Genomic DNA, 26970 nt, shown 5'->3' on the forward strand with positions numbered 1-26970 from the left:
TTATGCAGTGAAGCTTTGGCAATAAAATCTGGAAGCTGATTGGTTTCTATGCAGAGTTGCACCAGATTTTGCACTCTCCAGTTTTAATAAATAACCCCCTCTGCAATTACCACTGCAGAATGGTAATATTTATTATATTGGCTTTCTATTGATTTTTATGCTGAGGATGAAAGGGTAAAGCTGGCCATGCACGGATCAAATTTCATCCAATTCCAGATGAACCAGTCTAAATTTGCTTAGTGGATGGCTCTGTCGATGTCAGGGCATCCCTTGATAGAAAAATATAAGCAGCTGGGCAAGATTTATCAACTGAGCAGCACCTGCATTTATTCAAATGCAGCCACTACTTAGGTATTTTGACAGCTGTCAGAGCCAGCTGTCAAAATACAATAGCCGCAGTAGGAGGTTAGTCCATCTGAACTGCATATTGAGGTTGGAGAAATATGTTAGATAATCATTATGCTAATGACCAGCTTAAAAGGAAATAAATGACTTAGATCTTTCAATGGCTAAACACATTCAGTGCACTTTGGCTTGAAATGTTGAGACTGCAATACGGACTGTTACAATCATATCCAGCACAAATCAACAGCAGGCAAAACTGTAGTTTTCTCATCTGCATCAAAAATAAAAAAAAAAGTAATTGCAAAACAAGGACACCTTCCCACCTGTTCCAGATGACTGATGGAGTTGTTCCATGATTAAATAAATTGTGTTACTTTATTACAAACACTAAACTCTGTATTATTATGCAATAATAAAGCCTATTACTTAAAGAAAAGTGTGCCCTGTGGGAGGACCAGGAAGGACATAATTAAGAAAGATACTGTTAATAAGAGTTAGTTGAATTGATTATTCTCACCCACATATATTCTGCAGATTAGCAGTTTACCAAAAACTAGTATTAATGAGAATGTACAGAATAATGTCAAGGTAAATAGCTAAGAATGCAGAGACTGACATTTAAAAACAATAATTATAAAGTCCATGATTTAGATTTGTATAGAGGGAAATAACCTAGAGATAGCAAAGGTGTTGTCTGCAGAATGTTATAGTCATAGTGATTAGTGCAATTGTTCATTGACTGTTTACACATTTTCTAGTTGTGCAGCCCAAAATGAAAATGTTATGATGTTGATCTACACAAAATAGTCCATAATGTTCATGTGGAAAAATATACTATATAATTCAAATGTAAAAAGAAAAACTGGAAAGCCTGGCAATCAGAAGTATTTACCTCCTTTGCATTGAGAACTGTTTTCAAAGGCACCAAAGCTTGTTGAATGGAGTCTATTTGTGTGCAATTAAAGTGTCAGAAAATTAAAATTTTTTTTTAATTATTTTAAGATTGTTAGTATTAAACATAAACAATCTGTATTATTAATTGGTTTTGAATAATAAAAAATGAACTCAGAGCACCAATAAGTCATTTAAAAAAAGAAAATATGGCATCACTGGAGCTGTTTATAGAAGGTAATTCAACAAAGCTCACCCGATAGGTAAGATGGGCATTTGTTACAAAAAAATCACAACAAAATTACATAATTTATTAAAAAATGGAAATAACAGAATGCAAGCATAACTCCCCCCTAGAAACTGTCATCCACATATGCTCAGTAGATGTATAATGATAGCAGTAGTTAGAGAGGTAACTAAGAAGCAAGTGGTAACTCAGAAGGAGTTATGAAAAAACTGTATATAACTAAAATAGTAGAAAGCATTCATGTAACAAATAATAATGGGTTCTCTAACATGTTGGACTTTATGAAAAAGTACTAAGAAGAAGCTCACTGCTAAAAAAAAAAAAACATAGTTATATGTCATTTGTAGTTTGCTAAAAGGCATGTGAGAGATACAGCAAACATTTGAAAACATTTTTTTTAGTATGGTAGGACCAAAATAAAACTGCTCTGAGCACAAAATTCTTTGTGCAGGGAAATGCAACACTGCTTATCACCCTGTGGATAGTATCCACATAGTGGTGGTAGCATAATGTTTTGGGATGTTTTTCACTGGTAACAACTAGCAAACTGGCTAAGATTGAAGGTAAAATATGTGGAGAGAAATATAAGGTGGTACATAGGTAAACCTCTTTCAGTCTACAAGAAACCTGAGACTGGGGTCAGGGGCGTATCTGTTGTGAGGCAAACAAGGCAATTGTCTTGGGAAGCATTTTTCAGGTGGGTGGCGCTTCACCCAGGCAGAAGGGACAAGGAACCAGTGCTTGGCTGGGGGGGCGGGCTAGACAGTTCTGGAGCAGGGGGAGGTGGGCTCTGCAATTCTCAATCAGGGGAAGGTGAGCTCGGAAGTTCTAGAGCAGGGGGAAGAGGGCACGGCAGTGCTCGGACAGGGGGAAGCGGGCTTGGCAGTGCTCGGACAGGGAAAGGACGGCTCGGCAATGCTCGGACAGGGGGAGGTCGGCTCAGCAGTGCTTGGGCAGTGGTGGTGGGCCCAACAGTGCTCGGGGGGGTGGCAGGCTTGGCAATGCTCAGGTGAGGAACGCGGGCTTGGCAGTGTTTGGGTAGGCTTGGCAGTGTTTGAGTGGGCTCAGCCGTGTTTGGGTGGGCTCAGCTGTGTTCAGGTGGGCCCGGCTGATTATCTTTATATTATATTATAAATGTTTATTGAAGTAACAAAGAAACATATAGCTTCAATGTTCCTGACAGTCAACTGAAAAGTAATCATATAGTACCAAAAAGAAAAACAGACTGGACAAGAAAGATGCACAGTAAAAACCAATGTACATAAAGTGTCAACAAGCCTACTGTTACAGTAATGATATTTGTATAGATGTAAATAAGTGTAATAAACTTGTGAAAACCCTAGTGTACCCTATTCGGAACCCTATTAAGTGTTGTCGCGACGGCAAAGGGTTAACCCGTCTGGTTGCAAAAGAGATTGTGAAAGAGGGAAAAGAAAGCAGCTGGAGGGAGGGACAGAGAAAAAGAAGAGGAAGTGAGAGAAAAAAAAAAGGGGGAGAGGAGAAAGAGTGGGGTGGGAAAAGAGAGAGGGGGAAGGAAAAGTCTTGTCACCCACCCCCTACTCCACTGCAAACTGACATTTTCTGCCTCTAAAAGACAGATCACCATTGGTAATTGATTTTCAGATGATAATGAGTAATCCTTGCTCACTTTTAGTCATATCTAAAAGTCATTAAGGGCGAAGGTCAAGGTATTGTTGTGTAATTTTGAAATTCATCCAACAGTACCACGTAGAGGTAAATTTAGACATGCTATCTTGAGAGATGCTAATCAGTTCTTCAATTTCTTTCATCTTGTTCAGCCTCTGAAACCATTCCCTCACTATTGGTACTCAGGATACGGGATGCAATGTCTAGCAGCATTGCTCATGAACATTGCCAAAGTTGCTTTGAAATGGATGTGTGGTGGAGAAGGTATTGCGCAGGAGAAAACTTGAGCATTTCACTAGTCACTGTTATAGTGACTTTGTGTACCTTTTTTCCAGAAAGCTTGCACTTCGATGCACAACTACCAGATGTGAAGCATTGTCAACCTCTTTCTTTCACAGTGCCAACAAAGATTGGAAATTGTACTATAGGGTGTATATCTTGTGGCAACACTCCTGAGAAGCCACGTTGAGAGATCCCTTTTGGTCAAGGGAACAAATGAATTCCCAATCCGCATCCAAAAAGGATATCCCCAGATCTTGTTTCAACAGCAGACTAGAAGAGCTTGAAAAAGCTGAATGTTTCCCAAACGAGTATACATGGGAAATAAAATGCTGCTGAGGTTGTTTCCTGCCACAGAGTGTTTCAAGCATGTTAAGGGGTCTGGTCCAGGGAACAGTGTTACCATGGGGAGTTAAAAAATGCTTTATTTGAAGGTAGGTCCAAAATGGTATAGAATTTGGTGAAGGCGTTAAAGTCAGCAAGGGAAAGGAGTTCATCACCAGGATGACCCAATTTGACAATATTGAGGTCAAGAAATTGGTTGTCATTCCTGGTGGAAAAGCTGGGATAGGTTGAAAAGGAGTCAAAGGGCCATTTCTCATTTTTGACCATCAGTTAATATAATCCAATACATAGATGTGTGTATGTATATATATATATATATACAGTATAATTTCAGCTCCTTCTTATTCCTGGTCAACTGACTGGTCATATGATTTAAATGCATGTTTGTATTATTTTATATTCAAATGTTTTTATTGAAAGATTATAACATAACAAGTGTATATATAAACAACAGCTTAGAATGGTTCACATTGGAGAGCAGTGATACATGGAGTAGATAAGAGTGGAGGCTCCCCACCATTTGGCAGGAGAAGCTGTAGGTCTTAATTATGCTTACATGAGAGGTATGCTCGGTGTCTTGTGAACCTTGTTAAGAACAAGTAAGATGTAAATAGGGGAGGGATACGAGGTGGGGGAAAGAGGAAGGAGGGAAGGCACCGTTGCAGCAGGGATAAGTACCTTATAATATTATGGTGTAGTATTCAGTTTATTGAGCAATTAGGATTGTTCAACCATCGAGACCATTGTATTGTAAATTTCTGATAGGAGGAATTTTGAAGGGCTGTTCTTCTTTCCATCTCGCATTGGAAGTTGAGATCAGCCACGAGGCGGTACAGAAGTGGAGTGGTAGTGGATCGCCATAATTTAGTAATATTAGTTTTTGCAGCTGCTAGAATGTGTATGATAATGGTGCGTGAGTTTATTGGGAATTTATCTATTCCGATGTGAAGGAGAGCTAAGGCAGGATTTGGGGATACTGATATTCTTGTAATTGAGGAGATTATTTGGAAAACTTTGTTCCAGTAGGATTTGAGGGACTTACATGTCCATAGTAAATGGAGGAGTGAGCCAATTTCTCCACAGTGTCTCCAGCAGGTCTGGGAATGCTGAGGGTAGTATATGGATAGTTTAGTGGGGGTTAGATACCATTGGTGGAGAATTTTTAGGTATGTTTCCCAATGGGAGCTACACTTCGAAGCTTTAAAAGTGATGGTGAATGTTTTTTTGTTTTTTCCCAGGTATGCGGGGTTGTTGGTTGGAGACAGTTTTTTCCCCAATTAATTAAGGATGAGGTATATGTGGTGAATAGCGTTCCAATTATAAGTGTGTAGAAAGTTGAGATTTCTTTCTTAGGATGGTTTGTCCTATGAAAGAATTGGTGTGCAGTTTGTTTTGTGAAGTGAGTGTGTTATGAGCATATAAGTGAATAGTTCCTTGTCAGGAAGGTGAAATTTCTCTTGGGTTGTATGGAAGGAGTTTAGTTTGTGTATAGTGTAAAGGTCTTGGATGTAACGTATGCCAAGAGCTTTCCATGATGTCAGATTTAAGTGAGGAGAGATGAGGTGCGTTTGTATTATTTTATACTATGCTGTTTTATGCTTGTTGTACCTGATGAAGGATCCTTGTGGGGTCCAAAACTGTTGTCCTGACTAAATAATTAAGAAGACTGAAAATAAAGGATTAAGTGCTAGAGATTGGACTTTTTTTTCTCAGAAACAAATGAGCCTGGGTTGCCTCTATTTATGCTGTGCACCTACATTATCTGCATTTACTGGGTAAGTGCTTCCTGCAATGATATAATATATATATATATATATATATATATATATATATATGATTGATATATAATCATATACATATATAATGTATAGTATAATATCTTTATTATACACTGCTCAAAAGAAATTAAAGGAACACTTTTTAATCAGACTATATCATCAAGTCAATTGAATTCCTAGGATATTGATCTGGTCAGTTAAGTAGCAGAGGGGGTTGTTAATCAGTTTCAGCTGCTTTGGTGTTAATGAAATTAACAACAGGTGCACTAGATGGGCAACAATGAAACGACCCCCAAAACAGGAATGGTTTAACAGGTGGATGCCACTGACATTATTTTCCCTACTCATCTTTTCTGACTGTTTTTCACTAGTTTTGCATTTGGCTAGTGTCAGTGTCACTACTGGTAGCATGAAGCAATACCTGGACCCTACAGAGGTTGCACAGGCAGGCCAACTCCTCCAGGATGGCACATCAATATGTGCCATTGCCAGAAGGTTTGCAGTGTCTTCCAGCACAGTCTCAAGAGCATAGGGGAGATTCCAGGAGACAGGAAGTTACATTGTTCAGCATGACAGTTTTGGTGGTGGGTCAGTGATGGTCTGAGGAGGCATATCCATGGAGGGACACACAGACCTCTACAGGCTAGACAATGGCACCCTGACTGCCAATAGGTATGGGTATGAAATCCTTGGACCCATTGTCAGACCCTACGATAGTGCAGGGGTCTTAGGTTCCTCCTGGTGCACGACAATGCCTAGCCCCATGTGGTGTGAACATGCAGGCAGTTCCTGGAGGAAAAAGGAATTGATACCATTGAATGGCCCCCACACTCGCCTGACCTAAATATCTCTGGGTATCATGTTTTGGTCCATCCCACATCACCAGGTTGCACCTCAGACTGTCCAGAAGGTCAGTGATGCCCTGCTCCAGATCTGGGAGGAAATACCCCAAGACACAATTTTTCACCTCATTAGGATCATGCCCCAACGTTTTCAGGCATGCACACAAGCACATGGGGGCAATACAACCTACTGAGCACCATTCTGAGTTGCTGCAATGAAATTTATATATATATATTATCAAATACCATACACAGTGATTCCAATTAATATACCCTAACACACAATAGGTATATTGAAAGTATAATTAAAAAATAGAAAGAAGAAACCACATGAACAAAGACCCAAAAACAAAAACTCTATCAGCAGAAATCTTCTTCTATGCTGTATGCAAAGTCCATAAATGTATACAATTTGAATTGAAGTAATAAACTCTCTTAAAACCTTATTGTCAAAAGCATGTATGGAATGCAATGGAGTACAAATCCCAAACAAAAATGTTTGCCTTGATCTAATACAGAAGTCAGTAGGGTCTGTTCACATGGTACTTTTGCAACACAAGCGAGTGCCCAGACAAGAGTAATTTAAGACACTGCAACACACCATAACATGTACGTACATAGTCCTAATGTGAGAGAGTTCTCCCAGCAAAGTACCTTGACCTCATTTTGGTAGAGACAAGGGCCTCTTCCGCATGTCTTTTGCCTGATGTACAGTATGTGGTGATCTAAATGGAGGACTTACAGTATATGAATCAGAACCCCCCTTTAAAATAAGGGGGTCCTCAGATATCCACCACCCATTTGAATGAGTAAGGGTCTGCTATTGATTTGGGAGGGATCCTTTTGTCTTTTGTTTTGCATAGATTCCCCTTAAAAGCCATACTAAACCATCATTAAGGATAAGGGTCTGCTATGGATTTTTAGTTGGAATCCAACTCCATTTTTTTCCTGAGGTTCCTCCTTAGGGTCCATACTAGGCCCACATCTAGGATAAAGATTTGGTATAGATTTTGAGCAGAATCCATGGTCAATTTGTTTAGAAACTCAACAAAGTTGCATAAAATATGTAATTTAGTGAAAGTTTAAGTGGTATTCTTTTTTGTAAATATCACTTTATTTTAGTACATCATATGTGTATACTACTTCACTTGGAAATTAAAGCATCCCTCACGCATATCATGATTGCTGTGTGTATGAAAATACAGTAAGTGTGCAGTTGCACCCGTGGTACTTACTGTAATATTTTAGAGTGGAGACTGCAAATTTGGCACAGCCAGGGGCGGACTGGCCAATCTGGCACTGCCTGAGGGCTCAGGGCTGGGGGGGGGCCCATGAGAGGCTCCTGGGAGGACAGGGCAGGATGGATGGAGTGGTAAGGACGGCGTACGCCAGTTCTGGGTCTGATCCTGAGAGGAGAGAGAGACTGAGAAGGCCCAGGAAGGAGAAGGAGGACACTTCCCGAACCACCAAGAGAACTCAGTGCAGGAGTCAGCATGGGTTCAGCAACACCGCAGGCAGGTAGGCTGTGCATGCGACTTGCTTACATTATATCTCTACTCATGTTCCTTTTGCCAGTGAGGAGAACAGCGCTGCCAAAAGACTTTCCTACACAGCTATGTTAATTTTTTTGCCTCCCACATAGCTGCTGATTCACCTGAATGCAACGGAAGCCGATTGGTCTGCTGCCCTTTGTGCAGAGGGGGTTCAGCAATTGAACATGTGTGCAGTGATGGGACATGTGTACGGGGGGGTACAGTGATGAAACATGTGGGGGACCCAGTGTGTATGGGGGAGCACTGTATTTCATATAATGGGGGCCCCTGTGTGTCCTGAGTGGGGGCAGTGTACTCATAATGAAGGATCCCCTGTCATGTCATGTGAATGTGGCTGCACTGCTTATATTGAGAGACCCCTGTGTGACCTCAGGATGGGGAACTCAGTACATTTTATATTGAGGAACCCTTGTATGCCCCGGGAATGGAGACTCTGTACACCATATAATGAGGGGAAAACTTTCTGACCTAAGAATTAGGGTTTATTGTTAGAGATGAGCGAATCGAACCAGGCGAACCGGAATTCGATACGAATTTCAGGAAAAATTTGATTTTGATTTTTTCATCCTACTTCTTCTTCTTCTTCTTCATCCTCATCCTCATCCTCAGAAGAAGAAGAAGAGGATGAGGATGAAGAAGAAGAAGAAGAAGAAGTAGGATGAAAATAAGAATAATTCCAAGCCGGCAAAAAGTGTATCTGCAGAGCTCCTCTAAGTGTATCTGCAGAATAGAGGAGCTCTGCAGATACACTTTTTGACGGCTTGGAATTATTCTTATTTTCATCCTACTTCTTCTTCTTCCTCTTCATCCTCATCCTCATCCTCTTCTTCTTCTTCTGAGGATGAGGATGAAGAAGAAGAAGAAGAGGAAGTAGGATGAAAATAAGAATAATTCCAAGCCGGCAAAAAGTGTATCTGCAGAGCTCCTCTATTCTGCAGATACACTTAGAGGAGCTCTGCAGATACACTTTTTGCCGGCTTGGAATTATTCTTATTTTCATCCTACTTCTTCTTCTTCTTCTTCATCCTCATCCTCAGAAGAAGAAGAAGAGGATGAGGATGAAGAAGAAGAAGAAGAAGAAGAAGAAGTAGGATGAAAATAAGAATAATTCCAAGCCGGCAAAAAGTGTATCTGCAGAGCTCCTCTAAGTGTATCTGCAGAATAGAGGAGCTCTGCAGATACACTTTTTGCCGGCTTGGAATTATTCTTATTTTCATCCTACTACTTCTTCTTCTTCCTCTTCATCCTCATCCTCTTCTTCTTCTTCTGAGGATGAGGATGAAGAAGAAGTAGGATGAAAATAAGAATAATTCCAAGCCGGCAAAAAGTGTATCTGCAGAGCTCCTCTATTCTGCAGATACACTTAGAGGAGCTCTGCAGATACACTTTTTGCCGGCTTGGAATTAATCTTATTTTCATCCTACTTCTTCTTCTTCTTCTTCTTCTTCATCCTCATCCTCATCCTCAGAAGAAGAAGAAGAGGATGAGGATGAAGAAGAAGAAGAAGAAGAAGTAGGATGAAAATAAGAATAATTCCAAGCCGGCAAAAAGTGTATCTGCAGAGCTCCGCTAAGTGTATCTGCAGAGCTCCGCTATTTCTGACAGTTCTGTGACATTCACTCCATACAGCGGTTGAAACATTGTATCTATTTGTTTCCATAAATGGATCCATTTATGGAAACAAATAGATACAATGTTTCAACCGCTGTATGGAGTGAATGTCACAGAACTGTCAGAAATAGGCTATTTCTGACAGTTCTGGGACATTCCCTCCATACAGCGGTTGAAACCGCTGTATGGAGTGAATGTCACAGAACTGTCAGAAATAGCCTAAGAAATAGCGGAGCTCTGCAGATACACTTTTTGCCGGCTTGGAATTCTCCTTCTTCTCATCCTTCTTCTTCTTCTCATCCTTCTTCTTCTTCTCATCCTTCTTCTTCTTCTCATCCTTCTCCTTCTTCTCATCCTTCTCCTTCTTCTCATCCTTCTCCTTCTTCTCATCCTTCTTCTTCTTCTCATCCTTCTCCTTCTTCTCATCCTTCTTCTTCTCATCCTTCTCCTTCTTCTCATCCTTCTTCTCATCCTTCTCCTTCTTCTCATCCTTCTTCTCATCCTTCTCCTTCTTCTCATCCTTCTCCTTCTTCTCATCCTTCTCCTTATCCTTCTTCTCATCCTTCTCCTTCTTCTCATCCTTCTCCTTCTCCATCTTCTCATCCTTCTCCTTCTCCTTCTTCTCATCCTTCTCCTTCTTCTCATCCTTCTCCTTCTTCTCATCCTTCTCCTTCTCCTTCTTCTCATCCTTCTCCTTCTCCTTCTTCTCATCCTTCTCCTTCTTCTCATCCTTCTCCTTCTCCTTCTTCTCATCCTTCTCCTTCTCCATCTTCTCATCCTTCTCCTTCTTCTCATCCTTCTCCTTCTCCTTCTTCTCATCCTTCTCCTTCTCCTTCTTCTCATCCTTCTCCTTCTTCTCATCCTTCTCCTTCTCCTTCTTCTCATCCTTCTCATCCTTCTCCTTCTCCATCTTCTCATCCTTCTCCTTCTCCTTCTTCTCATCCTTCTCCTTCTCCTTCTCCTTCTCCTCCTTCTCCTTCTCCTTCTCCTTCTTCTCATCCTTCTCCTTCTTCTCATCCTTCTCCTTCTCCTTCTTCTCATCCTTCTCCTTCTTCTCATCCTTCTCCTTCCTCATCTCCAAGGGCATTTAAATTAAAGGTACAGTGTTCTGCACTAATTTAAAGGCTCTCTGAAGCCTAGAAACCCTTTTTATAAGTTAACTTCGTAGCGAATAAATTCGCATCGAAACGAATTTCTTCCTGAAATTCGGCGAATCAGCCAAATCGAATTTTTGAATAATTCGCTCATCTCTATTTATTGTGCTTTACAGTTGTGGATCCCCTTTCTGCCCTAAGTGGGCACTCTGGTTGCCTGATAATGAGGTGTTCACTCTGTGACTTGAGGATGAGCATGTGTTCTGCACTTCATAATGGGGAACCCCATGTGTGCCTTGAGGATGAGGGGCACTATCTATACCTCCTCTCACCCCTTCTCTCTCTCTCACCCCTTCTCTCTCTCTCACACCGTCTCTCTTTCACCCCCTCTCTCCAAGCCTCTCTCTCTCTCTCTCTCTCACCTTCTTCTCTCTCTCCCCATCCTCTCCTTCACCCTTCTCCTTCTCCTTTACCTGCATTTTCTCTCTCACCCCTCACCTCCCTCTCCCCCCCCCCTCTCTCTCTCACACTCCCTCTCTCTCACCCTTTCATTCTCTCGCCTTCCTTCCCCCTTCTCTCTCACACTCCCTCTCTTTCACCTTTTCTCTCTCTCACCTTCCTCTCTCTCACTCCTTCCCCTTCTCACCTTCCTCTCTCTCACCCTCTCATCTCCCTCTCCCCCTTTCTCTCTCTCACCTACCTCTCTCACTCCTTCCCCTTCTCACTTCAATTCCCTCCCCCCACCAGTTTTCACTTTCCCATCTCTTCCATCTCTCTCTCTCTTTCCAATTCCTAACCCCCTCTCCTCCCACTTTCTCACCCCCTCTTCCCTTCTTAGTTTCTAATAGGAGTTTTTGTCATATTTCAGGTTATCACTAGGTGTTCTGTCAGTAGGTATTCCATGTTTCTTTAGTGTGTAAAAAATAAAAAGTTGGGGAGAGGGGGGGTTGGCAACCCTGACAGGAAGGAGCTGAGTTGGAGCTGAAGGCCCACACAAGGCAATTAACCCCACAATCATCAGGAATCTATGTAACCAATCCCAAAAAAACACACCCAATTTTTGCTGCAGTGTGCAGCACTTCTTTCTCTGTCATTAAGACCCAGATTATGATCTTGCACACAGGCCTACTTCTTTCATAAGACACTCTTGGTTGCATGATAAAGATGGCTGCCATGCAGCAACCATTTTTAGACCTAGAAGTACCCAGCAGCTTCTACAGAATGAAGCCAATAATGTCCAGACAGTCTATGCCGCGGTAGATATTTAAATGTCCCCTCTATGCAACTGAGCTGCAATATGTAGGTGGGGCTTGAATGTGGGTGTGGCTTGAGTGTGAGCAGGAACACAGAGGGCCCCATTATCTCCTATTGCCCGGAGGCCCCATGAGTTATCAGTCCACTCCTGGGTGCAGCTATGCATAGAAACCTATCAACTTCTAGGGTTTTTTTGTCAAAGCATAACTGAACAAGCTGAAGTTAGAAACTGATTGGCTACCATGCACAGCTGCACCAGGTTCTGCACTCTCCAGTTTAAGTAAATCAACCCCATTGTGCTAATTTTATCATGGTCAAGCATTTGTTGAGGCATAGATATTGACTGACAAATGTTTCAAATGCCTAGTGCACACTATGAGAAAATCAGGCAAAAAATACTACTTTTGAAGCGAGCGCCCGATAAATTGATGTTTATTATACATCTTTCTAGATTCAATCACGACAGTTCATGCAAAATTATCCAAAGGGATGAGCACAAAAATGTTTCTTGTACGATAACAGAACGAACAATTTTTGTTTAATCAGTACAGTATTTGTCCATAAAAATTGAGCAACCAAGACCACGAATGCTCAGAAATGAAAGAATGCATTACAATACATTACATCACTTCCGAAATTGTATTCTATCATATGAGATTAATTTTCGATATGAGACTAGCATGTAAAAGAAAATCTGGACAACCATTTGTCCGTTATTCTCATTGTGTGTACAAAGCTTAAGTTGCAACTGTGATTTTAGAAGTATAGATGGAATGTTTCATCTCAGTACAATTTAGTATATTAAATTCCTTCAAATATGCATTTTATTATTTCTTAGACAGCTAATCATGTATCTATATAGTTGTTTTCTAGTGCAATATAAAAACAAAAACGTGATTATTTGAGACTAGTTATGATTATTGCTTAATACATTTTGAAATACATGTGACACATAAATGGGTACTATGGTGTTTTTATATAGAAATTAAAATAATAAAAATAAAAATGCTATAAACAGTTTCGTTTTTGATTTTTTGATTAGAAAGTAAAATAAAGTAAATGTACGGCTTTTACATATTTAAATTACTTTTACCATTTTATCTCAATGCCTTTTAGCAGTTAGCATCTCTGTCCCTTAATATGATACTAATTCCTAAAGGTTTTAACCATGTCTTGCCATCGGCAAAAAAAAAGTTGTTGCATGTTACCGTTGTTTGTGATCACTGCACATGCATAGCCAACAGCAAAATTTTAATTTTTTATAAATATTTAAATGCTGTGATTTAATATTTAAAACATGTTCAGTAAAAATCAAAACTTTGTATGTATAATAAATGATGAAATTACCCATATAGGTAAAGCTAGTGCCTGGACAAGAGTAATTTAAGGCAAATATATATAAAATGTAAATGATGTTGTTAATATATTTTCATAGAATCAGAGATGACGAACCCCATTGTTAAGCACTTGTCATCACCCTTCTAGCACCCTTCTATTGTGCATTTTGTCATAGCTTGCAATGGAGATGCTCTAAATAAATATATATATATATATATATATATATTTCTTTTAGTTTATTTCAGATTTTTCTTGGGTTACATTATACAGAAAATGAGTAAAATAGTCTGGTTTGTATTCCACAGTGAAAAGGAGTTCAACTGTAGAGAGGTGCATTTAAGTGTGAGGCAGACAAAACCAATAAGCCAAAAAAAGACAAAAGCAAAAAAAAGACTTTCAGAACCATGTTGTTATAAACTAGTAGAACACTGCGGTGGTGGTAAGCTATAGATGTGTCAGGTGCCAAAATATAAAAGGTATCATCTACACACTGTCCTGTCAATACCATGCAGTACAAGTGGAGCAGTTAAGGCTGCATCTATGTGGTATGAAAAGGGTACTAAAAGGAATAGGAGGAAAACAACTTTATGTCAGGGCCTATATCTAAGACTTTTCATGTGAATTAAAGTAAATCTGCATGTCACTTATTCCAATGCCATGTCTGTTTATTTTTAGATGTCTATAGTGGTGTTTTTCGAAGGCTGCATGTTGTGTTGTCCAGAAACTGTTCAAGGACAAAGTTTAGCTGCCCATCTCACAAATGTAATTTTTAAATATAGTTATTCTGAGTCAGTGCTTATTGTAATCTTACAAACCCAGGTAGTCCCTTGTAATCCCCAATATTAAAGCTAAACACTAGTACAGTTTTGCTTGAAAGTTTTGCATTTAAAAACATTCAGTCAATTTTCCAATCAATAGTGGGGTCAAATCGACATTTGTTTTTGACCACAATGATGAGACAATTTGAAGGAGAAAGATGGCATTTTTTTTTAATGAAAAAAATTGTAACAGTTAATATGTTTTTTATTTGGGAAAATACATTAATTCCAAAATTAATGTTAAATGTTAAAAGCAAACAATATTTCGAAGTACCTTCGAAGGACATTCAATCTGTCATGAATGCACAAAGAATTTTGGTGCAAACGCTCATATGAATATTCTTACAATTGTTCTAATGAAAATCATTTAGTATATGACCAGTTTAACTCTCCAGTTTTTTTTTCTCAGTGCTGGAAGAGCTTATCCCATTTTCTTTTACAAACTTCATCAACACCTCTGTCCTCTGACTTGAGCGAAATCTCATAAATACTTAATATAAATGTACTAATTACTCCACCCTTCTTAGGGAAGCTTTAAAAAATAGATTAGGATTGGCCTTGATTTCACCTACCAATTGCCTATTCTTCCTAAATGAATCCTGGACCTGTCTATAGGAAAAACAATATTCTTTCAGGACAGTCACCTTTTTCCTTTAGTTTTTTTGAAGGGAATCATATAAAAGATGAAAGTATATATGAAAGTACAATGAACTTATACACACAGCTGTGTCTGCATGCAAAATGGTACAACATGGCTGCATCCAGGGCCACACAGATCTGCAGATTATACATGTGTACACGCATAAACATGCATCAATGCATATGTGTGTGTGTATATGAAGTCATTCATAGAAACAAAAGAAAAAAAAAATCAAGATGCTGTATGAATCTAAACACGCCTAAATGTGACTAAATGTAAGTACTTTAGGTGCGTATTTTATGCAGAATCTTTTGCTAGCTCTACCAGCCAGGATTCCATGAAGAACATATGCCTACAGTGCAGTATATGCCTGTGAATGAGTACTTAAGCAAAAAGTAATACTAAAGCTAAAAACATTTTTTAACTTTATGTATTCCTTGCATTATGGTAAAAAGTGTTTTTGGAAGATCTAGCGCTGTGTACAGCTGCATCTCTTCTCCCCTCTTTTTCTATTCATACATGGATTGCCATTGTCTCCTGCTGCCGTCAATCAAAAGCAGTAAGGAAGAAGTGGTGGTGGGGCTAAGACCTGCTGTGTGTGTCTATGAAGTGCAATAGACACGCAGCTTGGGAGCAAGTAGACACTGTGTGCCCCCATAGCAAATGGCTTGCTTTGGAGACATTCAAAGAAGAGGAGGAGCCAAGATCACTGGCGGGGGATCCAAGAAGAGGCAGTTTAGGGCCGCTTTGTGCAATACCACTACACAGAGCAGGTGAGTATAACATGTTTTCTGTTTTAATTAAAAAAATAGACTTTAGTAACACTTTCATATTTTGGGCAAGGATATTTCTGGGTCAGAGACATACTGAAGCATGTCATGCACATATGATGATTTCAGAGTTCTGACACCCACTGATAAACTAGGATTTATAATTCCATATACTTTGGTCAAAATATTAATAGCCAAATTAAAATAAAGGATTAGAAAGGTACAACCATTTCTCACTCTTCTGTAAAACCTTAATGGCTCAGAGGTTCTATTGTTCAATATCATGTTAGTGCTCCATTTAAATTCAAACTTTGCCTTTGTTTTATCCATACCTTAGAAATTATACAACTTCTTAAAACCATCTTTAAAGTGTGCCATATTAACCAGTTCCTGCCTGGTCAATAGCAAATTGACAGCTGAGCTGGACTTTCATCAATCTGGGTGGGCATCATATGTCCAAAAAAATTAAAACAAAATTTGAAAAAAACAAGTTTTTATTAGTTTCTGTTACAAAATTTTGCAAGTAAATAACTGTTCTTCATGAATTTAGGCCAAGATGTATTCTGCTACATTTCTTTGCTGAAAATAACCCAAATCAATGTATATTATTTATTCTGTAGGAAAATTATAGAGTCACACTCGGGGGTGCTCTGTGGAAGGATCTGTCACCGGTTGTGTCCATCAGACACAGCCAATGACGGATCTGTACACCATCCCGTTGCCAGTACCAATCACAGCAGGTCACATGACAATTGTAAACAGAGGATGGCTTCCTTTCATACCATCCATTGTATACAATTGTGTTGCTAGCTGTGATTGGTCACTGTGATAACATGGTACACACTGGGCCAGTCATAGCCCATATGTGTCATGTGATCAGCTGTGGCCAATCACAGCTAATCACAACAAAAAAACCTGAATGAATCGATTTCATTCAGGTAAATGCTTGCTTATAGCAATTAAATTCTTTGCTATAAGCAATCATAACGTGTAAAAAAAAATACTGATCACTTCCCCAGAGTAGTACAACATTACTATGATAACATTATACTACTCTGGTCACAGTGTGTTATAAATAAAAATCATACAAAAGTAATAAAAAATTAATTAAAAAAATGTAAAAAGTTGAAAACAAAGATTGTTTTTTGTTTTCATGCTGTCAACAGTCAGTGCCCCTGATCACCGCCACACCAGTTATATGATGACCCTGTCCTGCATTGGTGACAGTATGTAAAAAAAAAAAAAAGTGAAATTAAAAAAAAAAAAGTCCATGCTGCAGCAGCCCTCTCCTTGTCTTTGGCTGAGCCTGCGGGTGACACCCAAAGAAGTAGAGCCCACACACACCGCCCCATCCTCATACACTGCTGACAAGGAGAGGGCTGCTGCAGCATGGATCCCTTCACTGCAAGTATCTCTGGGAAGTGAAATCTGGTGGTCTTGGAAATTGGAGGAAAGCTTTCCGGTGGAGTGAAGATCTGGAGGCATATTATAAGGGTCTAGGATCCCCTAAATACCTAAAAGGCGTTTTTGTCCCCATAATCTGGTGAGTGCGGTATTTAATGGTTTGAGCACTAAATTTTGGGTGGAAGCACACTTCTTTGGAAAAAGAACTTTCTGAATATCCAAGGAGTTTTCTACAATTTTTTACTTAAAAAAGTTTTTTTCAAAAATTTTGGAGTGGGGCTTCATATGTTTAATATTTTTTATTAATTATTTATTATTATTTACATACATTTTATTCAGCACTATATCAAATTATTTTGCACTGTTTGTGTTGATTATATAATTTTTGGTGTAGGTTTACACTTATGTATAGCAGCATTTAATTTGTTTTTGCTTTTATTTTAATTGTGGTGCTGGTGATTTATGTTTATCTGATTCTTGTTCAGTTGACACTAATTCAATTCAAATTGAAGTACTCTGAGTTGAGGTTGAACTCAAACGGATGACCTTGGAGGATGGTTTCATGATGTGCTTTGACTCCCTGAGCCTTTCAACGTAATTGATACTGCTGCAGGTTGAAGAACACAATAGAATCATAAGTAAACTGATATAAATGGGTCAAGAACTGAATTTACCCTCAATTAAAAAATATTATTTTATAGTGTTACAGGACTAAATGGACTATTGTGTGTATTTATTTTAGGTTACCCTGGATTTTTTTTTAGCTTAATCAAGTGGGACAGGTTGCCTACTGTAAGTTAGTTAATTATAGCTCCCCTAGCCAGGGGAAAGGGGTTAATGTTTTTTGCCAACTTTCCCAAGCTAAGTTTGCTGGCTTTTGTTTAACCCACTAGTCCTGTGTTAATATAAAAGTGACAGAGGTTCAGATCCCAGGAAGAGAAGAGGGGAGAAGAGAAGAGAGAGATAGACTGAGAGTATCCTGCTGAATTTGGCTCTGGAGAACTGTAACACCACCATGTAAAGAGTCAGCTGGGTTTTGTAGTATGATCTGAAGACAGTGACTCATCGGGACACCATCATTATGGACTACCACCACCTTAAACTTGCCAGTATTAGACTCTCCCTATGCAGGTATGCTGGGGCAGCCACAGTTCGTCAGTTAGGGAAGACTTATTGTTCTGATTGAACTGTTAAATTGAAGTTACACAATACAGCTTTTGAAACATTGTCCTTTCTGCTCTGAAGTTATTCTAAAGGGTTGTATGGAAGTAACTAACACATTACACATAAACATCTGAAAATCAGGTTAGTTAAAGCACATCGGGGTAAAAAGTCAGGCTCTGCAAGAATTAACATTGTGCGGAGTAGCAGCAAGTAGTTGTCAAGAGTAATGAGAGACTAGTATCTGGTACAAGCAGCTTGTCGTGAAGTGTGGTACCTGTGCTAGGAGAGGCATCCTCCGATAGCAAGTGGTTTGATTCTGGGGCTCCCTCCCCAGAGGTCTATCGCCGATAGCAATAGGAGCAGAACAGAAGCACAGATTTCCTTGGTTTAGCCACCAGGTGTGGGAAAGCAAGAGGAACTAAGTGCACATTTGAGGTCCATGCTATGTGCACTGCAGGACCCCATTCTGTCACTGGAACGCTGGATGGATGAAGAGGGCTCAGCATGTCCCACCTAAATGCAATTGCAGTCAAGGTGTGCATTGTCACAGGACCAGTGGGTTAACTGGAATTGTTTATTTACCCAATGTACACGGTGTACGCCCCATCTCTAAGCTGGAGGACCGCATTAAAGTTGACTCTCCCTGAAAGCGGTCCCCGCTTTGTACCAGGGCATTGATGAGCATAACACATCAAAGGTACCCTGTGTGTAGGGTGAGTGAACCCTTTCATGGTGCCTAGTGTAGCCCATAAGAACCCACCCTGGCGAAGGCTTGTTATGTCATCTTACACTTGGTACTCAACGAGGAAGGCCCATCTGCCTACTCAGCTTACAGACTGAAATAATATATTTTGAGTAATATTGATGAATAATATGTGGAGGTTAAGGACAGAAGGATTATTTTGCCCCCTTTTTTGCCCATTCATTCCTCACCCTTTCCCCCTTCTAGAGGAGAGGGGTGATGGAAAAATTGTAAAGGGTATAAATATTGTTTAGCATATCTGGAGAGTGTGTTTGGAATATGTCACCAAAAACCAGATAAAAATAAAGGAGGAACTATACTGTATATAAGAACTATAAAAGAACAGAGAGTGTTGCCATCAGATTATTAGTATGCTACAAGAACTAGATACCTGTATTTCAGCACTAGATGCTTCTACTACCCAGTAGGAGAAAATGATAACTAAGCTTCAACAAAATAAACCGTGGCTAAACGAAAAGGCAGACGACTTAAAAAAATAGGTCAAGACAAAATAATAGCATGCTAGTTGGGCTCCCTGAGGCTATTAAAGGGTCACAGCTCAATGCGTTTCTTGCAATTTCACTTCCATAAGTACTATTTCTAAAACAGGATGAAAGTGCAGATTCCTTTTCTTAAACAATACATTCAACTGCAGTTGAGGCAATCAGTTTGATTTTTTTAGTTTTCCATCAGGGCCATCCCATACTGCTAAAAAGCAGCTTGTACGTATCTATTATATTTCAGCTTTGACATTTAAACTTCTGGAGGGAATCTCTAATGAAATGTAGAGTATCTTGTTACACAGTGTGACAAACAATGCCATAAAATGAGAACCGGGAAACGTGTTTTACACACTACATTACCTTTTCATAGGCAGAATGATTCAGCCACAATTTCAGTGTCACCTAATGTTGTTTAGTAATGTTAAGCAATAATCAGATTCTGACCATATTGTTTTATGAAGTGTTTAGTATAAAATTAATTTTCCACTTACCAACTGGAGACATTTCAGGAACACTAGCAACATAAGGGCCATCCAAAAACTTTGGCTCATTATCATTAATGTCCTGAACTTTTATTATGAATGCTGATTCTTGCTCCACTGGCTTTCCAGTGACAATATCCACAGCTTGAGCACGTAATGTATAGAATGGTTTTTCTTCTCTGTCCAAACTTTTAATAGCATGGATATCACCTGTGGTGTCATCAATTGTAAATATTGTGCCAGCACCATCACCCAACAATGTGTATTTCACTGATCCAACCCCTTTGTCCAAATCAGAATGAAGCTGTAAAATAAAAAGAAAAAGGAATGATTGTACAGAAGATTATTTTATTTGCAACCATTATAAGTGACATTTTATATTAACTTAGATATTTAGTTTAGTAGTATTAAGCCTCAGGCCAAACAAATATGATTCATTGCTTCCTTAATTATTTCCTAATGACATGTTTTAAATACCAATATTATTCAATTACAAATATTTGATCTGTTACAATGTGACTTTTGAGTTTTTATCTATGCTTTTACAATGCTTATTTATTGATTATTATCACTGAGCATATTATTTGTATATTTTGTACACCTCTAAGGGTAGGGGTGAAGTGTGCTGATACGGGATATTTTTGTTTAGAGTGAATTACTAATATTATTACTGTCAAAACATTGCCCTGTCTATTTCTGTTTGGTAACATTGATTGAAAACATGAGAATTGCTCAACTTTAGATCAAAGACACCAGGCCCAACAACACTGTCACAGATGCATCCTTGGCAAATTCCCTTATTACATTATAGACAGTTGCCTTTTGGAATTGTATCTGAAAATGAAAGAGTTTATGTTTAGATGTATCAGAGACAAATGCAAACTGCGTCAAGTGAGGGCTGTGGCACACCTATTGGAGCTAGTGATTCTTTACAGTACTCCCCTTTGCACTGTCTAGTGGAGAAATAGCCTGTTTAATCTGTAGAAAATACGTGTCTGGATTCAATACTGGAGCAGGTATTTACAAAAACTCTCCAGATGTTTTAGAAATGTACTTATCAATATGGGAAATTCCCATTTATTTTAGACTCAAATATTAATCTCATGGCATATAAACTTTCTAGTCTAGGCAGTAAACAGTAGCCATTCACCAGGGCTGGATCAAATTTAGTGGAATAAGAAATAAATAAAGGTTTCAACAAAGAGGCATGCTAATAATATGCTAAGAGGATGGGGACGTGAATTTTAGGTAACCTGCTTTAGTTAGTTTGCTTAAGTATGGGCGTTAAATAAAAAAAAAAAAAGCTTTCATCCATCCAGCTATTTTTTACTGCCGACTCTCTATTTGAGAAGAAAGTAAAGTAATATTTATGATCTGCCAATAATTACTATCAATTCTTGTTCATGAACAATATACTCCAGAAAGGACACTTTTAGTTTTGCATGTAGGACTTAAATGTCCATTAGCTACATAGGAAGAATGAGATTTCTACTTGAAAATGCATTTTGACTGGAGGAAAATGGATAGCTATCAACAGACCCTTAACCACAATCATAGCTACATAGTAGGCACATAGTTAATTAAGTTCAACAACTCTTACAGCCTTAAATTACATTTAAGCCCAATCACTAAAATGTCCTATAATATTTAATATGTTAATGTAATTTGAAAATGAATTTTCAGTCTTTTTGAATCTACCATGTTCATTATAATGCATACATATATGCGGTAATCCTGACAATGAAAGACCTTGTTCAGGCATTTTTTCTAACTGGGTGGCAATGCTTTTTCCCTGTTTCCCAATTGCTCTTCTGTATTGGCACACTGTCACAGGCAGTGGTGTATTTAGGTTTTGTGCTGCCCTAGGCAACACAAAAATTGGACCCCCCCCTGCGGAAAGAGCCTGTCACCAACCAACACCAGTCCCCCCACGGAGAGAGCCTGATAGTGACCAACAACACCCCTGCCCCATCCCCCTCTGTCCTCACCCGAGACAGCCTTCCACTAACACCCCCCCCCACAGCTCTGGCTATCCCCAGGAACAACAGTGGGGCTCTGCATACACCATCAAGCAGCCCACAGCCTCTCTCGGATCGCACCTGGTCCCCATGTCCCTCCTTCTGGGGGCCAGTGCTGCCCCCCTTAAAAAAATGCCACCCTAGGCAAATGCCTTGTTGGCCTTGTGGTAAATACGCCCCTGGTCACAGGTCCTTCTGATGGAGGCTATAAGTTGCCAAGCCGATGCTCAGTGTGCAGGCAGAGTTCACTGCCCTAAGCAATGACATATAGTTTCCACTGGAGTGAGTGCATATAGAAAAAAAAGGGGCTGAGAAAAAATGAATGTCAGCAGTACTGATATGCAAAAAGGGTAAAATGTAAGTAACTGAGCCCTAGTAGTCAAAAGACCTATAAAAGCTCTTCACGTAATATATGACTCCTCAGTGTGTTTTATTGTATTTAATGATGCACACCATAAATGAGACTTTTGCATATATATATATATATATATATATATATGGACCATGGAGCTGTTGAGAAGTGACAATCACTGTAGAAGTTGAAGCTACTAGTTCACAAGTCCAGCTTAGTTTCTATGTGATTGCCTTCCCCTCTGAATGCTGACCATAGGGAGTTGCTTGCTTGGCACTTTTTTAATGAATACAAGGCACTCTTTGATAGGACAAGGTGGAAAAGAAGGGCAGTAACATCACAATTTCCACCTCATCCAATTAGAGAACACCTTGTATTCACTGAAAAAATACAAGGAGTTCTATGAATGGAGACAGTGATGAGCAAGTGACCCCTGTGGTCAACATGCAAAGGAGAAGTAGTTTGCACAGGACCTGGAAGTTTCAGCAGTCACTGTAGAAGTGCTGACTACTACAGTGATTTTCAGCTTCCCCATTGGCCCCCCAAGCATGAGATGTACAGAGGTTCAGGCTGGAGCAATGTAAGTATGCAAAAACATAATATTTAGAGTTCATATTTAAATTATTAAACACATGCTTAAACATGTCTCTTTACTTAGGATTGATATTGTTACATATACAATACAATGTGTAGCAGTGAAAGAAAGTTCAAGGGGTAATACACATAAAAAAGACACAAAAAGACACTGAAAACTTTGTTCTTCAAACTTCATAGCTATAGGTATATAGGTGCACCTGGCCCAACTGTTTTTATATTTGCACTCCACTCATGCAGTGCTGTTGCATAAATCATTGTCACCATTTCTGCTTGAATTTTCATCATTAAAAAAGGGAAGAAAAAGCAAATCTACAACTGAATTATTTCTTTTTGAACTATGCAGTATAATCAAATGGGCTATAGCAAAAAGAGAAAATTAAATATTTTTTTTTACTTTAAGACATTATATCACAATGTCATAACATTTATTTAAATAATAAAATTCATAAAATGAGTAATAAACTACTCTTCTTGCAATTACTTTGGGAAATGAGACTTGAGAAGAGATGTTATTTTCTTCGAATAGGGTTTTTTATTTGGTGTTTAATGCATAGATTTATACTTGAAAGTTATAGTACTCTGCACAGAAAAATAATTTATCATGCTAACCTAGCTGACAAGCAGTAAATTCAATTTGAATACATAACTGATAGGTGATAAATGCTGTAATATGTGAAAAATTGCTTCATCGTTCTGGGATAGACTGTCACTTTGATCACTGATGCACTCAGTGTCTCTGTTCAACATTGGGTAATTTGGTATATGTATATAACAGTATTTATAAAATAACTAATATTTTATTCCAGCCTCATTCCTCTTCTAATATATTTTTTTAACAAAGCTCTTTGAAGTCACAATGGATGTTTATGCAGACCATAAATGGCTGTGATTAGTCAGCATTATAGTGTGTGCTCCCTTTTATAGCTTGTTTCAGTAAAAATGGATGCAATGGTACAAGAGAAGCAATAGCATAGTAAACTGTTTCCTAAAAGTATAATGAGAAAATGGTTATTAAAAACTGATGCTTCTTTAGAACTGCCAAGAAATGTTTTCTTTTGGTTAAGTTTATACTCTGTGTCACAGTACACAAGAAGCATGTGTATATGTATTTTTTCCCTCAGTATATCAGTAGTGTGTGCCACATACATTTTGAGAACAGTGATGCCACATAGATAATTTAACCTAGTTTGGTTGATTTGAAGCTGAACTCCTAAGCAAACAGCTAAATATACGAATGAAATGCATACAAGATCTGTTTTACCTGCCAAAGAAATGGTATTTACAGTACAAAAATCTAGTGTTTACTCACACAGCTTCTGCACACAGAACAATTATTCCTTGCAGAGAAGGGGGTAGATTTTTTTTTTCTGCTGCAGTTTCGCTTTCACTTACTGGTCTCCTCCCTACCCCCACTTTGTCATTAGATAGCGAATTAAGAAGCAGCAGACTGATAAACTAATCTATCTGTCAGCATGTCCTTTGCAATGTAATGTACCTAATTGTCTCCATGTGCTGCTTCTCTCCTCCCCAGCATTTCCACTTTTATAAATAAATTACAATTAAGAATGTTGCCTGGCTTAATGCATAATACCATGGGAACATAAATTCATTTGAATAAAATAATGCATTTTGTTTTGCAAATGAAACATATATAAATGAATATAATGTGATAATATAAGAGGTTACTGTGATCTTTAGCATTAGCATTCGTGGCTAGCCTTGTAGGTTCATAGGATTCTGGAATTTCAGTGAATTTTAAATACTTTTATATTGTTCATTATAGCACAACATAGGACAGACTTCAAAGATGTGTGTCTATACCAGGGGCAGACTGACCATTTGGAAACTAGGGCAGTGCCCGAGGGCCCAGGGTAAGTAGGGGGCCCCATGAGATGCCCCTGGTACCTTTTTCATAGGCTTTTTTGAGTTTGGGCAAGGACACAGGGGTCCCATGATCCCTTATTGAGGGCCCGGGGTCAGTAGGGGGCCCCATGAGATGCCCCTGGTACCTTTTTCATAGGCTCTTTTGTGTTTGGGCAAGGACACAGGGGCCCCATGATCCCCTATTGCCCAGGGGCCCCATGAGTTGTCAGTCCGCCCCTGGTCTATACTGATGCACCAAAGTAAATAGGAATGAGAAAAATGCTGTGTAGTTTTCTAAACAATTACAGATAGTTTGTTGTGCATAATCCATTACGAGTATGATTAAGGGGCATAGTTTTAAAGCAGTGCATATCATATTTACCAATAATTCACTGCAAGTGAATCTCCCTGGCACATGTGTACCATGACAACTGCCCAGGTTTCATGTTTCAGAGTGGCCCTTTTCTCTTGCAGCATCCTATAAAGCCACTTTTACATGCAGAGTTGTGTCTCCCGACATCAAGAGAAACACACAGCTCTGTAGCCTAGGATGGCAAAGTACTCCCTTGCTTCTCCCTCTTCTTCCCCCTCACTTCCTCAAGCTAACAGACTGGCTTAAGACAGTGCTGTACACTGTTAACTCTTTTCTGTGAAGACTGGCAGTTCAGGGAAGTAGCACTGAGAGAGTAGGAGCCAGCAGTATTGAAAGTTGTAAACTGCAAATAAAGGGTTAGGAATTTTAACAAATTTAAAAATTTGGAATGTTAATTTTGTTGTGCTCAAAGTGCTGAACCAAAAACACTATGGCTTAACACTGTTTTAAGTATTTAATGTTTATAGTTTCAGGTGTTTGCTTCTCTGGCAATGCTATGTATTTATATTTTCCCCTGTAGCATTTGCAATATGCATATGCCAATATGGCGGGTTGCTTTTTCTGAAGATAATACATGCTATTAGCAGTTTGGCCTAGCATTGTAGTTACGATTTCCTGCATTCACATGTGATGACAACAAGGTACATGATTTAGAGAGTTGAGAATAGACTGAACAGAGGAACAAGTGCATCGGTCTCAGCAGCCCATTCACTGTTCCATGGCAGACTCAGGACAAGTGGAAGGGCAACAGCTTAACTGCAGTAAAAAAAATGTCAGGCCACCAAGCTGGTCCTGCTGTCTGGCTAAGGCTGCTCAGTATTGTATGGGCTGAAGATCCCACCCATTATAGTGTACTGTACAACTTTTCCTGACACAGCAGCCACTAAAGAGCCATGAAACACATTGATGGTGTGTTTTAATCTGTTCTCATGAACACTAAATACAAACCTTCCAGAAGGATCTGCTTGAAAACACCTTTTTCATTGACTGAGGGCCTCTGCTGACCACATATTTGTTCCATCTTAGGGCTCTTCCCCTTTATCATTGTTCACCATATCTAACTGCAGCCTAGCGTAGTGCTGGAATCACTGAATAATCCAGATGAGCATCAAGTATGACTCTGCACTCTGCATGCAGACAGCCATATTCTAGACATGTGCTAAAATAGGTTGCTGACTTCTAGGATGGGTATCCAGCAACCTTACGAATATAGGTATACGTTTCTTAACTTTTTGCCATACTTTCCATATACACACAACTAAACACTAATCTATGAAGAATTTCTCTAAATGATTGTTATCCCTCTTTTTCTCTTTATTTTTGCTAATTTGTTCAGTAGTTAGATAAGATGCATGGAAGCAAACTGGGGAATGTGGGTCTTGCGGTATTTATCCTTTTGTCTCTTAACCACTTGCCATCCAGCCGCTGTATATAAAGGGCTGGACGGTGGCAGTCCAGGGGCGGGTTGCCGTTCAGAAACGGCGCCAGCCATTTTGGACTGTGCACGCTCCCTGGGAGTGAGAACACAGTGGAACACCGATCGTGGTACGGACCTCTGTGCAAGGTCCCGATCATGTGATCACTGATTAACCAATCAGTAATCACATGCAGAGAAACAAGCAAGATGTCACTTCTGACATCATTGCTTACTACGCATGAAATCTGTGAATGATCACAGAGATCACATGGTACAAGGCTATTCACAACAGCCTTGTACCATGTGACAAGCTGTGACCAATCACAGCTCACACAGTATTTCTCAATGGCTGCAAGAATGCAGCTAGAGAGAAGGAGAAATGATTGCTTTTACAGCCTTTATGGGTGTAAAAGTAATCAGTGTAAAATAAAAAAAGTCTTCATCACCCCCCAGAAGTAGTGTACTGCTAGGGTTACAGTATGTACAAAAAAAACATAAATAATAACATAAAATAATAAAATAAAAATGTATTTATTTATTTTTTTAATTATAATTTTTGGTTATAAACTAATTTGGGTTACTTTTTTTGCTAAAAAGAAATCT

The 26970-nt window shown here is 39.1% G+C and overlaps 1 protein-coding gene across 2 annotated transcripts in view; it reads right to left on the reverse strand.

The window, feature by feature from the left end:
* CDH12 (cadherin 12) overlaps positions 1–26970 on the reverse strand; it is a 1084366-nt gene that overhangs the window by 233524 nt on the left and 823872 nt on the right. For both annotated transcript variants that reach the window (XM_089674839.1, XM_089674840.1), the window contains one exon: positions 19757–20051. In XM_089674839.1, coding sequence (XP_089530965.1) covers positions 19757–20051 — 295 coding nt within the window. The remainder of the gene's footprint in view (positions 1–19756; positions 20052–26970) is intronic.

Source organism: Staurois parvus, unplaced genomic scaffold (assembly GCF_062004578.1).
Source record: "Staurois parvus isolate SC_StPar_1 unplaced genomic scaffold, SC_StPar_1.0 ptg000153l, whole genome shotgun sequence".
NCBI classification, from domain to species: Eukaryota; Metazoa; Chordata; class Amphibia; order Anura; family Ranidae; genus Staurois; species Staurois parvus.